Source organism: Bubalus kerabau, chromosome X (assembly GCF_029407905.1).
Source record: "Bubalus kerabau isolate K-KA32 ecotype Philippines breed swamp buffalo chromosome X, PCC_UOA_SB_1v2, whole genome shotgun sequence".
NCBI classification, from domain to species: Eukaryota; Metazoa; Chordata; class Mammalia; order Artiodactyla; family Bovidae; genus Bubalus; species Bubalus kerabau.
Window position 1 is genome coordinate 102761974 of NC_073647.1, and position 17593 is coordinate 102779566.

At 43.1% G+C, this 17593-nt stretch overlaps 1 protein-coding gene across 1 annotated transcript; it reads left to right on the top strand.

Moving 5' to 3' along the window:
• The first annotated feature begins 4134 nt into the window (after positions 1 to 4134).
• On the top strand, positions 4135 to 6645 carry LOC129639324 (sperm acrosome-associated protein 5). Its single transcript, XM_055564401.1, has 4 exons — positions 4135 to 4506; positions 4939 to 5097; positions 6292 to 6370; positions 6474 to 6645. Exons 1-4 carry the CDS (start codon positions 4371 to 4373, stop codon positions 6568 to 6570), a joined length of 471 nt encoding a protein of 156 aa, XP_055420376.1. The 5' UTR covers positions 4135 to 4370; the 3' UTR covers positions 6571 to 6645.
• The last annotated feature ends 10948 nt before the right edge of the window (positions 6646 to 17593 follow it).

Here is a 17593-nt window from a genome sequence, read left to right on the forward strand (position 1 = left end):
CATCAGAAGGTGGAAAATAGGAGGATCTGGACCTTTAGGGCCCATGTTATTCTGGCCTCTTCCAGCCTGTAAACATAATTTCTCTATCACCTTGTACATATACATACATACACACACCCCTACATAGAGAGGAAAATCCTACAGAGTTGGTGGGTCTTGGAGTACAGTGACTGCCAGATCCAAAAATGTCCCTGAACTAGCGATACAGCCCTACAGAAACTATCCCAGGGTTCAGAGTGTATATCCACAAACTATGTGAGACCAGTTTTTCTGCTGTGGAGCTAGGATGCCCACTCTCTGTCCTAGGCATCCTCTACCATCAGTCCTTATGGGTACAAATTCATTCAGTAGCCTAAGCACCAGATTGCTGGTGAAGGGGTGTGAAAATGTGACAGCTAGCTGGTCCCACCACAGAATCTGCACCATGTGACACTCTCGCTCAAATCCCCCGCCCCACCTCACTGGTAAGTCATTACAATTGTTCTTAAGATACATTTTCTCAAAACCGTTGCTATTGTGAGTGGTCATTTTGGACCATGAGGTAGCAGGTGAGTTTGGCAGAGGTACAGCACAGGAGCAGCCAGCTCTTTGGTGATCTTGGAGCTGCCACTCTAGCCCTAAACTGCCTGCCTCCAAGAGAATGATCACTTTCCATCCTGTTCCATCCATTGGTGTTTAGAGTGGTGTTTGTATGTGCAGCCAAACTGAATCCTGAACAATATATCACACTTTTCTGTCTTGACAGATGTGTCACTAAACAGAGACACATGGGACCTGTGGGGGCAGGAGGGATGAATAATGATGAAGGACAAATTGGGAATGAAAGGGTGAGGAGAGACAAAGGATGATGGCAGGGAGATGAATGAGCAGTAGAGTGGAGTGAATGTGGGTAGTGTGGGGCATGAGGGAATGACTGTGCATTCAATTTTGAATCAATTTGAATCAATTTATGGATGATACTGAGTAAATGATGGGAAAATGAGGTACCATCTAAGTGACAAAAAGTGAAAGTGGAAGGGGACTGTGAGTGAATGGGGCAATGAAAGGTGGTGAATATGAATGGGTTTGATAAAGCAAGAGCGTGCAAGTTGATATGAGTACCAAGGATTAAAGTGTACATGAATGATGGTCTATGGGCCACAGTATGAATAAAAAGAGGCTAATTTAGGGGAAAAGTAGCAGAGAATGAAAGTCATGTGAGGCACAGAAGGAAGAATGGGGTGCACAAGGGACAGAATAAAATGAAATGGAAATGAATATGTGGTAGAATGTAAATAAGTGAATTGGGTCGAGTTTGTTTGAGTGAAGGTACTATGAGGAAGGAAACTGGCCAGAGGTGAATGAGGGGCAGACTTGGATTCAGTTCAGTCCAGTCGCTCAGTCGTGTTCAACTCTTTGCAACCCCATGGAGTGCAGCACACCAGGCCTCCTTGTCTATCACCAACTCCCGGAGTTTACCCAAACTCATGTCCATTGAATCGGTGATGCCATCCAACCATCTCATCCTCTGTCATCCCCTTCTCTTCCTGCTCTCAATCTTTCCCAGCATCAGGGTCTTTTCAAATGAGTCAGCTCTTTGCATCAGGTGGCCAAAGTATTAGAGTTTCAGCTTCAACATTAATCCTTCCAATGAACACCCAGGACTGATCCCTTTAGGATGGACTGGTTGGATCTCCTTGCAGTCCAAGGGACTCTCAAGAGTCTTCTCCAACACCACAGTTCAAAAACATCAATTATTCGGTGCTCAGCTTCCTTTATAGTCCAACTCTCACATCCATACATGACTACTGGAAAAACCACAGCCTTGACTAGATGGACCTTTGTTGGCAAAGTAATGTCTCTGCTTTTGAATATGCTATCTAGGTTGGTCATAACTTTTCTTCCAAGGAGTAAGCGTCTTTTAATTTCATGGCTGCAGTCACCATCTGCAGTGACTTTGGAGCCCAAAAAAATAAAGTCAGCCACTGTTTCCCCATCTATTTGCCATGAAGTGATGGGATGAGATGCCATGATCTTCATTTTCTGAATGTTGAGTTTTAAGCCAACGTTTTCACTCTCCTCTTTCACTTTCATCTAGAGGTTCTTTAGTTCTTCTTCACTTTCTGCCATAAGGGTGGTGTCATCTGCATATCTGAGGTTATTGATATTTCTCCCAGCAATCTTGATTCCAGCTTGTGCTTCATCCAGCCCAGCGTTTCTCATTATGTACTCTGCATATAAGTTAAATAAGCAGGATGACAATATACAGTATTGACGTACTGCTTTCCCAATTTGGAACCAGTCTGTTGTTCCATGTCCAGTTCTAACTGTTGCTTCCTGTCCTGCATACAGATTTCTCAAGAGGCAGGTCAGGTGATCTGGTATTCTCATCTCTTTCAGAATTGTCCACAGTTTATTGTGATCCACACAGTCAAAGGCTTTGGCATAGTCAATAAAGCAGAAATAGATGTTTTTCTGGAACTCTCTTGCTTTTTCGATGATCCGGCGCATGTTGGCAATTTGATCTCTGGTTCCTCTGCCTTTTCTAAAACCAGCTTGAACATCTGGAAGTTCAAGATTCATATATTGTTGAAGCCTGGCTTGGAGAATTTTGAGCATTACTTTACTAGCATGTGAGATGAGTGCAATTGTGCAGTAGTTTGAGCATTATTTGGCATTGCCTTTCTTTGGGATTGGAATGAAAACTGACCTTTTCCAATCCTGTGGCCACTGCTGAGTTTTCCAAATTTGCTGGCATATTGGATTATACTGGACTGACTGGGATTAGATTGGGAAATGCAGGGTAGCATTCCAGTAATGGGCAGGGATCCCAGTGAGAATCAGCCCAGGTGAATGAGCTGAAACATGTATGTGAATGGAGGTAAAGATGGTCAGAGTGATAGAGGATGGAATTAAAGAGCAGAAGAAGGTGAGGAACTGGCTATTATACAGCAAAAGCAGAGAGGGTGAAAGTCACTTGGCCCAAGGTGAGTCAAGTGGGGGAAATGAGGCCCAATGTGAGTAAAAAGTGGTAAATCTGAGACAGAGTGTGACTCAGTGAGGGTACTGTGGGATGAAGTGGGAGCAACTCAGCATGAATCAGGAGCAGAACGAGAGTGATGAGTGAAAACAGGGGTTACATTGGGAATGACTTTAAATGAATGAGACAATGAGCGGCAGCATGTGAGTAAATGGAGGCAGTGAAGATAGAGGCAGTGAAAAATGAGAAAGAACAGAGGGGATCAAGCGTAGAGTAAGTATGTGTGGATAACTTGGGCTAGTGTTTGAAAGTAATACAGTTCCAGGAAATGCAGGTAATATGGGGGCAGCCTTTGAGAGGACAGAAGTGAAGAAGGGGCAGAAAGAGAGTGAATGAGGCGAGAATGAGACCCAGTGTCAATGAATAAAGCTGAAGGATGGGCCACATGAGACCACTGGATGGGAGTCATTTGATGCACTGTCAGGCAGTGAAGGTTAAAGTAGGAAATGAGAGTCTGAGTGGGAGTGAAAGGAGGTGAAGAAGGAAAGGATGTGAGAGAGCTTGGGTTATAGCAAGTAGAGGGTTACGGAATTACAGTAACACAAGGCCCAGCGTGAATGAATATAAGTGGATACAAGACAGTGTGAGTGGACAAGGGAATAAACGGTAGAGTGAGAATGGGGGTGAAAAAGCAGTAGGGTGAACATGTATGTGTAATATATAATGTGGGGCAGAGTCTGATTAAACGGGTGTAATGTGGGGCAGATTCCAGTAAATGAGGGTGGAACAGAGCACATTAAGTGAAGGGAGGTGAAGGAGGTGCTGAGAGTGAGTAAAGGGAGGTAATGTGGAGCAGAGGGTGAGGGCACAGTAATCATATTTTATAGAGCATGAGGAATCTGAGGTGGTGGTAGACATGGTGTAGTGACTAGAGCTGACTACTCAGCGGAGTGGGGGAAATGGAGGTGATGTGGTGCAGAGTCAGTGCAAATGGAGGTGACCCAGTGGTAGAGCATGATTAACGGGAATAGAGTGGGACAGTGTTAAGGAACATCGGGGAATATGTGCTGAGTGTGAGGTTTAGCACTTGGGGCCTGTCAGTCCCTTGGGTGTCCCAAGCCCCTCTCTCCCTGCATCCCTTTCTGACATCTCTGGGTTTCTCCCTGTCCCTGTCTCCTTCCACCTCTGTGCATATATCAGTATCTTTCTTTTTTCTTTGTGTGTGTCTTTAAGAGAGCTGGCACAGGGGAAGATGGTGAGATGCCCAAACCTCTCTCTGGTCTCTGTGTTCTAAAATCTATCACCTAGCTCTTTGCTCATAAAGCCCAGAGTTCCAGTAACCCCTAGTTCTGCACACTGCAGGGTGAGTCTGGAGCAGGGGAGTAAGTTAGGACGACTTGTGGCTGTCATAATGCAGGTCTCAGGCACTATTGTAGTGATCCTGATGGCTGCCAACGTGGAGGCCAAGATCTACGAACGCTGTGACCTGGCAAAGAAGCTGGAAGCGGCAGGCCTCAACGGCTTCAAGGGCTATACCATTGGAGACTGTGAGACCCCAGTTGCCCCAAATCCCACCCATGCAGTGAGCTGCCCACCACACTCAGACCCAGACCCCACCCCCTTGCTATCTGTTATCTCCCCAGGCTAGGGAGTGATCCTCTTGGTCACCCTCTGACTGTTATGAGTAGTTTAACTAACTCTAGTTTCATCATCATTGCCTTCCCAACCATTTACCTTCATCTCTACTATCACCACCATCATTACCATCAATGTCACCACTGCTTAAATCACCATGAATGCCATCACCACTGCCATTACCAACACCTTTCCAGAGTCACCAACATCAACACCACCACCAAACCAAGATCATCACCCCCACAACTGAGAGGAAAACCATGCCTGCCCCACTCCCTCCTCCTACCCTCTTCCCTCTTCCCAGGACTCATGCCTCTCTGCTACCTTTTCCCTCCCTGCTCCAGGGCTGTGCATGGCACACTATGAGAGTGGCTTTGACACTTCCTTCATGAACCACAATCTCGATGGCAGCAGCGAATATGGCATTTTTCAGCTGAATTCCGCCTGGTGGTGTTACAACGGTGTTACACCCAGCGAGAACCTCTGCCACATGGATTGTCATGGTGAGGCAGCTCTGAGGACACACTGAAGCCCTGCCTGGCGCCTCCCCAGCATGCAGAGGGCAAGACTGCCTAAGCCATAATCTTGAGTAGCAAGCAGAAGATTTATAGGGAAAGGAGCAGAGTTGCCTGGGCTGTTTCAGATCCCAACCAGCCTGTATCCTTACCCAGACTGCCCTGAGGTGCTGTCTAGGTCAGGAGGACTCAGAGCTCCCAACCCTCACCTAGAATAGAGGCTGCCATTTTCTAGGACTAGGAATCAGGAGGGGGAAACTGTCCTGATTTGGGATTAGGATTGTCCAGGCCTAGAGGGAAGAAGCTGCTATCTGTCTGTAGGAACAGAAACAAGGTACCTCTGTGCAGAAAGGAGAGAATTTTCCAGACAAGAGTGTTGTATTGTTAAGGACAAAATTGAATAGCAGTAGAAGTTGTTCAGGGTTGGCTGAAATGGAGACTGAGGCTATCTGGGACCAGCCCAAATGGCGATTGAAGCTGTCCAAGTCCTGCCACAGTGACAGAAGAGGTAACCCAGGACTTGTCCACTTGAAGGTTGAGGTCATCCAGGACTAGTCAACATGGTGGTTGAGATTATTAACTAGTCCAAATGACAGTTAAGGTCATCCTCGTCCATCCACCATAGCAGTTAAGATCATTTAGGACCAGGCACCATGATAGCTGCAGTTGAACAGGACTAGTCAACATGGAGACTAAGGTCACTTGTAGCCAGTAAGAATGGGTGTTGAGGTTATCCAGAACCTGACAACATAGTGTTTGAAGTCCCCAGGACTGGCCAACCTTGCAGTTGAATGGTTTCCCAACAAGCCAACGTCCACTGCAGTTGAGATCATTCATAACCAAACAAAATGACAGACAGTTGAAGTCATACAGAATTGGCCAACATGGAGTCTGAGGTTGTCCAGGACCAGTCAATATGGTGGGTGAGGTTATATATAACCAGCCAACATGACAGTCAAAATCACCTAGGATCAGTCAATGGGTTAAGGTTCTTTAGAACCAGTCAACATGGTAGTTGATGTAATTCATAACAGGCTGATAAGTAAATCAAGGTCATCTAGAATCAGGCAATATAGTGGTTGAAGATATTCAGGTTCCAAGAAACCTAGAACCCCTGGTCCCTTCATATACTGTCACCGTGTTCCTAGTACCCCAGATCACTCTGTCACCTCTTCTCTTTAGAACTGCTCAACCGCCATATTCTGGATGACATTATGTGTGCCAAGAAGGTAGTGTCCTCAGAGAGTGGCATGAGTGCTTGGTACGTTCATGGGGATGGCTTGGACCCTGGGTAGCTGGGATAGTGCCACTGTCACCCCATCAGCCTGTCCACTTCATCCCCCCTCTCTCCCTTCATTTCCCAGGGATTCTTGGAACCAACACTGTTATGGCCATGATTTATCTGAATGGCTCAGGGGATGTGATATGAATGCAAAACCTAACAAAAAAATTATTTCATGACTCAGCTTCCCAGGAATGGAGATTTTATTTTCCTCTCTGTTCTTTCTTCTGTGGATATAATAAAGGATGATATCTATAAACAATGCAAACAACCTCTGATGTCTGGCTTTCTTCATTTTTCCAGTGCCTTAAGGTGCCCCTATTCAATCACTCCCTCCATATATTCAAAGCTCTAATCAGGGGACATGAGATCACTTGGGGTGGGGCTGGAAGATAATGTAGTGATTAAGAATATAGGTTCTCCTGGGTTCAGATACCATCTCTACCACTTACTAGCTGGGTTGCCTTGTGTAAGGCACTTAATTTCTTTGTGCCCCTGTTTCCTCATCTGCAAAATGAGGATGATAGTGGTAGTAACTATCTCCTGGGGTTGTTGAGAGAATTAAATGAATTAATGTCTGTAAGGTACATAAAGTGGTACACAAAGCAGTTCTAAGTCTGGAGGTAGAAGAGTGGAGTAGGGAGGTATGAAAATTGGCTTCCCTTAAAAAGTATCACTCCTGGTTGAAGTAACTATAGGGTGTTTAATTAAGGCAAATACAGAATCTTCAGGGGAAAATTGAATTGGTTTCAGCTTACACAGGAAGCTCAGTAGGAATTGGGATTTTGAAGCATTCACATTCTCTCACATAGTACCATTCTAACTCTCAGCCCCCAGCTCCTTCTTTCATGATCTATAACCAAAGTTTCAAATGACAAACTGGGAATTTAGGCCAGGAATTCAACAGCTGCACAAGGTAATAATTATTTTTACAGTCCATTTTGAGCAGAGAATTTAGGCATTTGAACTTGCCATTCTTTCCCTTTATGCTGGCCAGCCCCATTGGAAGCAGCCACCCCCTTGAGGAAACAGTCTCTCACATTCTTTGTATTCTTTGGTTGCAGTGGATATTCAACTACCCAAAGCCTTGTTTTCAGTGCTGACTTCATTCAAGATAAGCACAGATGATCATTAAGGCAGCTATCTGCACTGCATGCTGAGAAATGCCAGAGCCCCCTTCCTTAATGCCACCTGGATTTCCCCTGCCTTCATCCTCAACCAGCCTAGATGACCAAATTTCACATTTCCTTGAGGGTCCAATAAAAGGTACCATCACACTGGATACCAATTTCTGAATGAGATACTTATTTATCAAATGAAGCATAGATAAACTCTGGTGAATTTAAGTAAAAATCAGATCTTCTAAAACCCTAGCAGGTAGCTCATAGTATTTCTGGGAAGATTTCATGATCAAATTCAGAAAGGGGGAAGGTCCACACACACAGAAAAAGCCAAAATCTTGACCACAGAATAGGTCAGGGCAGATATACTAGCACTGGGACTTCCCTGGTGGTCCAGTGGCTATGATTCTGCACTCCCAATGCGGGGGGCCTGGGTTCAATCCCTGATGAGGAAATTCGATGCCACATGCAGCAACTGAAAAGATCCCACATGCCACAAGGGAAGATCAAAGACCGCAAGTGCTGCAACTAATACTGAGCGCAACTAAATAAGAAATACGGGCATTATCAATTGTTGCTTTTGAAAACTGGATTTGATGCCTTAGTGTTTCCTTCACATTGTTCTGATCATGTATCCCTTCTATTTATTTACATTTATAGTATATCATTGTTATTCCTTGAGTGGTTATCTCTAGATCTCTAATTTTATATCATGGGGTTTACTGATTCTTCCTGACCATCAAGGTGTTCTCCCTGAATTGAGCCAGAACATAAGAGAGCCCCTTGTGCTGGCAGGCCTTTGGTTTCCTGAAGAGTTGCATCTCTTTAGTTTTGCCTCAGCAGGACACCATTGACTGACATGAAGACATTTTAAGTCACACATAGAGCAATGTTATCCCTGCATTTATCACAAGATTGCAGATGAGGCTGAACTATCAGAAAAATGTCTTCAAACCTCAATGCCAGGAAATCTTTGCTTCTGAGAAGTGGCTCACTTTCTCTATATGGTTGAGATAAGTAAAGCAAGTGTTTTTCCGTCCCTTTATGTCATGGCTTCCAAGAAGCTCAGAAAATAACTAGCTCAACATAATTATGAAAGATCCTATGATCTACATATATACATTTCAATTTGGCTTTGGTTTTTCCCCACTTTTCTAGTCCTGCTACTGCTGCTGCTGCTAAGTCGCTTCAGTCGTGTCCGACTCTGTGCGACCCCATAGAAGGCAGCCCACCAGGCTCCCCCGCCCCTGGGATTCTCCAGGCAAGAACACTGGAGTGGGTTGCCATTTCCTTCTCCAATGCAAGAAAGTGAAAAGTGAAAGTGAAGTCCCTCAGTCGTGTCTGACCCTCAGCGACCCCATGGACTGCAGCCCACCAGGCTCCTCAACAAATAATAATATACTAAAAACATAAGGTTTATTATATGTGTGCCAGGTATTGTTCTAAATACTCAATTGATCTTCACAACAACCATAATGGTGTAGGTATTATTACCACTCTCTTCATCATCATCCCCATTTCACAGATGGGGAAACTAAGGCGCAGAGAAGTTGGAGACTTGCCTAAACTTAGAAAGTTATTAAGGACACTTTGGCTCCAGAGTCTGTGTTCTTAATCACTATTAGTTCCTTGCCTCTAAGTGTCCTGACAGGTCGCAGGGAGGGGAGCAAATAACAACTTGCCTGTAACTTAGTCATGTCTGACTTGTGGAGTGAGGGCAGTGGTCTAAAAAGGCAGAACAGTTGAGTGAAGAAAACAGAAGAGTTGGAGATGGCATGGAAAAGTTAGATTGAAAGTTCACCAAATCATCAGGCTAGAAGTCCATAAATGCCAGCTAAAATGGCCATAACTATAGCCAAAAAATGGGAAAGAACATGTTTTCCCCGCAGACCTCCATCATTCAACATCACCACCCTATCAGGGACCTCATGGGACCTCCCAACACTCATTCTCACCCATTACTGACTCCAGAGACCCGCCCCCCATTTCACACCCTACAGACCCTCCCATCACTCCAAATACCCTCATCATTCACTCTACAGATTCCCCCATCACTGACTTTAGAGACCTCCCATCACAAACCCCACAAATGTGTCATCACACACACCCCCAAAAAAACACACCCATCAATTACCCTACACACCCTGTCACTCATCCCACATCCCCTGTCAGGCATTCCACAGATGCTATCACTCAGCTTACAGACCTCTCACTACGTACCCCCAGAGACTTTTATTGGTCATATCAGAGCACCCCTCCAAGTACTCACCCAGTAAATTCACGTCTTTACAAAGCCCATACTCACACGTGTAACTTTGCCCACAGACCACTAGCCCTGTCTCACTTTCATTCTGAGTGAACCCTCTACCCTCTTTCATCCCCTTCTCTGATGTTAAGAACAGAATTCTTATTCTGGCGAGATCTGCCTGGAATTTCCAAAATCAGTCACAACTTCTTCCGACAACTACTTTCTTGGTCCTTGACCCCCACCATCGGTGCATTCCTGATCACCGGGCAATTGCTCTTCCTAAGACCATCAGTGTTAGTAGCCCATAGTATCACTGATAGCAGTGTTCTGTAACAGCATTGACTGTGTGTGGCTGGCAATAAAAATGGCCGTGCCAATAAACCGGATCATCAAGGGAGCAGACATCTTTACAAAGGTTACCACTCTATAGCAGAGAAAGTTTGGAAAAGATGGAATTTCGGGAAGAATTTGAAAATTTGCAGTAAGAGCAGAGCCTTTTGTATAAAGACTAGCGATGGGCAAGTTATACTCACATTTTGGGGAGGTTCCTGGGAACTCATAGGTACAAACATAGAGCTGAGGACCACAGACCCCTGTGGGGAGATACCACTGGGGAGATGCAGGAGGGAGGCCAGGAATAGTGCAGCTCTCCCTGGAAACTATTATAGGGAAGAAGAGAGGCAAAGCCGGGAATGATACATTCCTCTAGAGATCAGTCAGTATGCATCACTGGAGACATAGGGAGAAAGTAGTGGGTAGTAGTCCTCTCAAGAAGATAAAATTATGGAGATGGAGTAAAGCAATCCTTATGATAGACGCTATTGGGCTAGGAGCGAGTTGGTACGCTCCTCTGTGGGAGATACCACTGGCATAGATGGGGGGAACGCTGAGGGTGGTATAATTCTGTACTCAAAGAAAGAGATGTATGAAGAAACTGGTACCAGTAAGCATAAGTACAGAGAGTTGGAGACAGAAGCCCCGGGGGAACTGGGGCAAAATGGGATCCTAAAAGGAGACTAGGTGAGAATCCAGATCTGATAGTGACCTTCCAGGCCCATTTTGCATCCTCCTCCTGGGAACCTACCACAGAAATATGAGGTGTAACCAAGATACCAGGGTCAAAGTCCTATGGGTTGGGGCTCTGGGTCTCCCTGAGGCCTAGAGAAGGAGCATACAGGGGGCAAACCAGTGCTCAGGTTCTGAACCTTTAATGCTCTGCCATATTAATCATACTCTACTACTTAGTCATGTGAAAGGCAAAATGCATGGGACACTAAAGGAGATTGTTTTTTCCAGGCTTTTGCAATAGGGAAGACTTTCTTTAAAGAGAAACTTCTCAAAGGCAAGGAAAGCAATATAGGGTTTTATGTTGTTGTTCGGTCGTTCAGTCACTCATTCATGTCCAACTTTTTGCGACTCCATGAACTGCAGCACACTAGGCTTCCATCCTCACTATCTCCCAGAATTTGCTCAAACTCGAGTCTATCGAGTCAGTGATGCTATCTAAAGAAGCAGGTAAAAAAAGAGTCATATTTGAGTCATGAGGAAGGACTAGGACAGGGTTTATCTTGGAATATGCAGAAGTATGGGGGACTGCTATGGACTGAATTGTGTCCCTCCTAAAATTCATATGTTAAATCCTTAACCCCCAAGGTGCTATTATTTGGAAATAGGGTCTTAGGGAGTAATTAGCGTTCAGTTATATCATGAAGATGGGACGCAGGTCAGATGGGATTAGTGCCCTTATAAGAAAACTGCAGAAAGGAAGAGGCTGTGTCAGGGCACAGTGAGAAGCCAGAAAAAGAGCTCTCCCCAGGAATCAAATCAGCCATCCCTTTATCTTGGAATTCCCAGCCTCCAGAGCTGTGAGAAATAAATTTCTGTTGTTTAAGACCCCCAGTCTATGGTATTTTGTTATGGCAACCTGAGCTGATTAAAACAGGGAACTTTATAGTTCCCTTTTCAGGAACACAAAAGGGTTGGGGGATTTCTTCACTGCTTTCCAGAAGCACAGGCCTCCCTCAGGTATAAAGTCCAACACTTCCAGTCACCTCCATTCCAGCTCACTCTGCCCCTCATGGCTCCCATTCCTCCTGACTCTACCAATCATTTAAATCTACTCCTTCTCACTGTGCCCCAGATTTACCCATTCAGTAACACTGTTTATTCACTTTCATTCACTCTGCTTCATGGCTACTATTCACACACTCTGTACCTCATTTTTTTTAAGTGAACTATTTTTAATTAATTAATTTTATTTCTTTATGGCTGTACTGGGTCTTCATTGCTGCGTGCAGGCTTTCTCTAGTTGTGGTGAGTGTCAGGGTACTCTCCAGTTGCGGTGCACGGGCCTCTCATTGTGGTGGCTTCTCTTGTTTCAGAGCACTGGCTGAAGGGCAGGTGGGCTCAGTAGCTGCGACTCGTGGACTCTAGAGCACAAGCTCAGTAGTTGTGGTGCACAAGCTTAGCTGCCCCATGGTGTGTGGAATCTTCCCCAACCAGGGATTGAACCCGTGTCCCCTGCATTGGCAGGCAAAATCTTAACCACTGGACTACCAGAGAAGTCCTGTATCTCATATTAATACCTTTTTATTTCAAACAATGTTCTCACATATTTATTACTGAACTAACCTGCTAGTGAAGAAACAAAGAGAACATAGAAACAAAGGGAAAAATCACTTTTCTAATAAAACCTGTGCAAATTTCCAGATAGCAGTAATGTTTTCAGCTTGGTAAGATGCTAGTGACTCTGATACAGCATAAATATGTGTGCCATCTTATGTGCAATTCCTTACAGACCCAGCTTTGTTAGTCTCCAGTGTCTCCTTTTGGAGTTGTACCTGATTTTATTACCAGTTTATTCCCAATCCATTAGGGAATGGAACTATTCTTCTTTTGTTTCTTGTCCAGGAATCACTTAATCCTGAAAGTCTTATGAGAAGAAAGTCATAGCGAGGAACAGAATCAATTGAACACACACCACAATTGTGGAGAAAGGGAGAGACAGTCGACATCTCTTTTACTGTGGTAAAATACACATTACATGAAATTTACTATTTTAATCATTTTAAAGTGTACAATTCAGTGTCATTTAGTACATTCACAATGCTCTGCAACCATTTCCACTATCTAGTTCCAGACCATCTTCATCACCCCCCAAAAAAGTGCTTACCCATTTCCTATTCCCTCCTACCCCCAGCCCATGGTTACTACTAATCTACTTGATGTCTCTATGGATTTGCCTATTCTGGATATTTCATGCAAATAGAATCATACACTATGTGGCTTTTTGTATCTGGTTTATTTCACTTAGCATGTCTTCAAGATTCATCCATGTGGTGGTATGGTGTCTGTAATCATTCCTTTTCATGGAAAAATTGTACAGCTATACCACATTTGGTTTATCCACTCATCAGCTGATAGACATTCGAGTTGCTTCCACCTTTTAGCTGTTGTGAATAGTGCTGCTATGAACATTTGTGTACAAATTTGTGTTTGAATTTCTGGTTTTAATTTTATTGGGTACATTCCTAAGTGTAGAATTGCTGGATCATATGGTATTTCTATGTTTAACTTTTTGAGGAACTATTTTCCACTGTTGCTGCACTATTTTACATTCCACACCAGCTCTGTAGGTGTCCGATTTCTCCATATTCTCCCAAACACTTGTCATTTTCTGTTTGTTTTTATTATAGGCATCCTAATAGCTGTGAAGTGGTATCTCATTGTGGTTTTGATGCGCATTTTCCTAATGACTAGTGAGGTCACAAAGAGTCGGACACGACTGAGCGCCTTCCCTTTCACTTTTCACTTTCATGCATTGGAGAAGGAAATGGCAACCCACTCCAGCATTCTTGCCTGGAGAATCCCAGGGACGGGGGAGCCTGGTGGGCTGCCATCTATGGGGTCACACAGAGTCGGACACGACTGACGTGACTTAGCAGCAGCAGTGAGGTCTTTCCAGGTGGTGCTAGTGGTAAAGAACCTGCCTGCCAATGCAGGAGACATAAGAGATGCAGGTTCGATCCCTAGGTTAGAAAGATCCCCTGGAAGAGGGCATGGCAACCCACTCCAGTATTCTTGCCTGGCGAATTCCATGGACAGAAGAGCCTGGAGGGCCACAGTCCATAGAGTCAGACATGACTGAAGCGACTTAGCATGCATGCAATGCCTAATGACAGTGAGAATATTTCATGTGCTTATTGGCCACGTGTATGTCTTCTCTGGAGAAATGTCTTTGGAAAAAAATGTCTTTTGTAAATGGATTTTTGTTGTCAATTGTAAGAGTTCTTTATACATTATGGATACCAAATGCTTATCTAATGTATGATTAGCAAGGACTTCCTCTGATCCTCTAGGTTGCCTTTTGACTCTCCTGATAATGTCCTTTGATGCACCAAAGTTTTTATTTTTATTTTCTGGTCACACTGCGCAGCTTGCAGGATCTTGGTTCCCTCACCAGAGATTGAACCCAGGCCCTTGGCAGTGAAAGCCCAGAGTCCTAACCACTGGACCACCAGTGAGTTCCCAAAAGTTTTACATTTTGATGCAGTCTAATTTCTCTAATATGTCTTTCATTGCTTATGGTTTTAGTGTCATATCTCAGAGACCATTGTCAAATCTAAGGTCACAATGATTTACCCCTATGTTTTCTTCAAAATAATGTTTTCTTCATAAGAATGTTTTACTTCTTATATTTATGTCTTTGGTAAATTTTGAATTAATTTTTACATGTGATATAAGTTAGGTTCCAATTTCCTTCTTTTGTATGTGGAAATCCAGATGTCCTCGCACACTGCTGAAGAGACTTCTCTTTCCCCCATTGAATTGTCTTGGCACCCTTATTGAAATCAATTGACCATAAAAGTGTGGGTTTATTTCTGGATTTTCAATTATATTCCATTGACAGGTACATCTATCTTTGTGCCAGTATCACACTGTAGCTTTGTAGTAGGATTTGAAAACAGGAAGTGTGAGTTCTCCAATTTGTTCTTTTTCAGATTGTTTTGGCTATTCAGGGTCCTTTGTAATTTCATATAAATTTTGGTACCTGCATTTCCATTCCTGCAAAAAAAGAGGCCTTTGGAATTTTGATAGGAATTGCATTGAATCTATAGATTGCTTTGGGGAATATTGCCATCTTAACAATGATAAGTCTTCCAGTCTGTGAACACTGGAAGTCTTTCCATTATTTAGGTCTTTCATTTCTTTCAATGAAGCTTTGTATTTTTAAGTGTACAAGTCTTGCACCTATTTGGTTAAATTTATTAATAAGTATTTTATCCTTTTTGATCCTATAAAATGGATCATAAATAGGATTACTATAAATAGAATAAAATAGATTATAAATAGAATTGTTTTTCTTAATTTCCATTTCAGATTGTTCATTGCCAGTGTATATCAATACAAGTGATTCTTATATGTTGATATTTTACATTGCCACTGTGCTGAATTTAGTTATAAGTGCTAATAGGTTTTTGTGGATTCTTTTTTTTTTACTTCAATAAAAATATATTTTTTAAATTAATTTATTTATTTTTAACTTTACAATATTGTATTGGTTTTGCCATACATCAACATGCATCCGCCACAGGTGTACATGTGTTCTCCATCCTGAACCCCTCTCCCACCTCCCTCCACATACCATCCCTCTGGGTCATCCCAGTGCACCAGGAGTGTGTGTGTGTGTGTGTGTGTGTGTGTGTGTGATCATATCATCTTGGAATAGAAATAGGTTTACTTCAATTTTGGTGCCTTTTATTCCTTTTTCTTGACTGAAAATCACTCTGGCTAGACCTTCAAGTACAATGTTTAGCAGAAGTAACAAAACTGGGCCTTCTTGTCTTGTTCTCCATCTTAGGAGGATACTTTCAGTCTCACTATTGAGAATGAGATTAGCTATGGGTTTTCTATAAATGCCCTTTAACAGGTTGAGGAAGTTGCCTTCTATTCCTGGTTTGTTGAGTGTTTTTTTAATCATGAAAGGATGTTAGATTTTGTCAAATGGTTTTTATGCATCAATGAGATGGTATTATGTGGTTGAGATATTTTCTAATTTCAGTTGTAATTTGCTCTTGATCATGGGTTATTTATAAGTGTGTGACTTATTTTCAAACATTTCAGGATTTTCTAGTTATCTATTATAGACATGTAGTTTAATTCCACCGTGGTCAGAGAATATACACTGTATAACTTCATCCTTTGAAATTTGTTGAGACTTTCTTTAGGTACCAACATGGGATCTAGTTGGATAAATACTCCTCATGCACCTGAAAGGACTGTGAATTCTTTAGTTATTGGGTGTAGTAATTATATGAATTTGTGCTAATTATATGAAGTTGGTTAACTGTGATATTCAATTCTTCTATATCACTTCTGATTTTCTTCTGTTTGTTCTATTCCTGACAGAGGTGTGTTCAAATCTCTAGCTATGTTGTGGGTTTGTCTATTTTACCCTTTAATTCTATCAACTTTCACTTTATATGTTTTGAACCTATGCTACTATGTGATGTAGTAAGCAGAATAACGAACCCCCAAAGATGCCCCGTACTAATCCCCAGAAACTGAATATGATGAGTTACCATGCACATGAATGCTTTTTACATGACAGAAAGGACATTACAGGTGTAATTAAGATTATTAATCAGTGGATCTTAATTTAGAGAGATTATCCCACATTACCCATATAGGCCCAGTGTAATTGTTCAGTTCAGTTCAGTTCAGTCGCTCAGTCGTGTCTGACTCTTCGCGACCCCATGAATCGCAGCACGCCAGGCCTCCCTGTCCATCACCAACTCCCGGAGTTCACTCAGACTCACGTCCATCGAGTCAGTGATGCCATCCAGCCATCTCATCCTCTGTCGTCCCCTTCTCCTCATGCCCCCAATCCTTCCCAGCATCAGAGTCTTTTCCAATGAGTCAACTCTTCGCATGAGGTGGCCAAAGTACTGGAGTTTCAGCTTCAGCAGCATTCCCTCCAAAGAAATCCCAGGGCTGATCTCCTTCAGAATGGACTGGTTGGATCTCCTTGCAGTCCAAGGGACTCTCAAGAGTCTTCTCCAACACCACAGTTCAAAAGCATCAATTCTTCGGCACTCAGCTTTCTTCACAGTCCAACTCTCCCATCCATACATGACCACAGGAAAAACCATAGCCTTGACTAGATGGACCTTTGTTGGCAAAGTAATGTCTCTGCTTTTTAATATGCTATCTAGGTTGGTCATAACTTTTCTTCCAAGGAGTAAGCATCTTTTAATTTCATGGCTGCAGTCACCATCTGCAGTGATTTTGGAGCCCAAAAAAATAAAGTCTGACACTGTTTCCACTGTTTCCCCATCTATTTCCCATGAAGTGATGGGACCAGATGCCATGATCTTCGTTTTCTGAATGTTGAGCTTTAAGCCAACTTTTTCACTCTCCTCTTTCACTTTCATCAAGAGGCTTTTTAGTTCCTCTTCACTTTCTGCCGTAAGGGTGGTGTCATCTGCATATCTGAGGTTATTAATATTTCTCCCGGCAATCTTGATTCCAGCTTGTGCTTCTTCCAGTCCAGTGTTTCTCATGATGTACTCTGCATATAAGTTAAATAAGCAGGGTGATAATATACAGCCTTGACATACTCCTTTTCCTATTTGGAACCAGTCTGTTGTTCCATGTCCAGTTCTAACTGTTGCTTCCTGAACTGCATACAGATTTCTCAAGAGGCAGTTCAGGTGGTCTGGTATTCCCATCTCTTTCAGAATTGTCCACAGTTGATTGTGATCCACACAGTCAAAGGCTTTGGCATAGTCAATAAAGCAGAAATAGATGTTTTTCTGGAACTCTCTTGCTTTT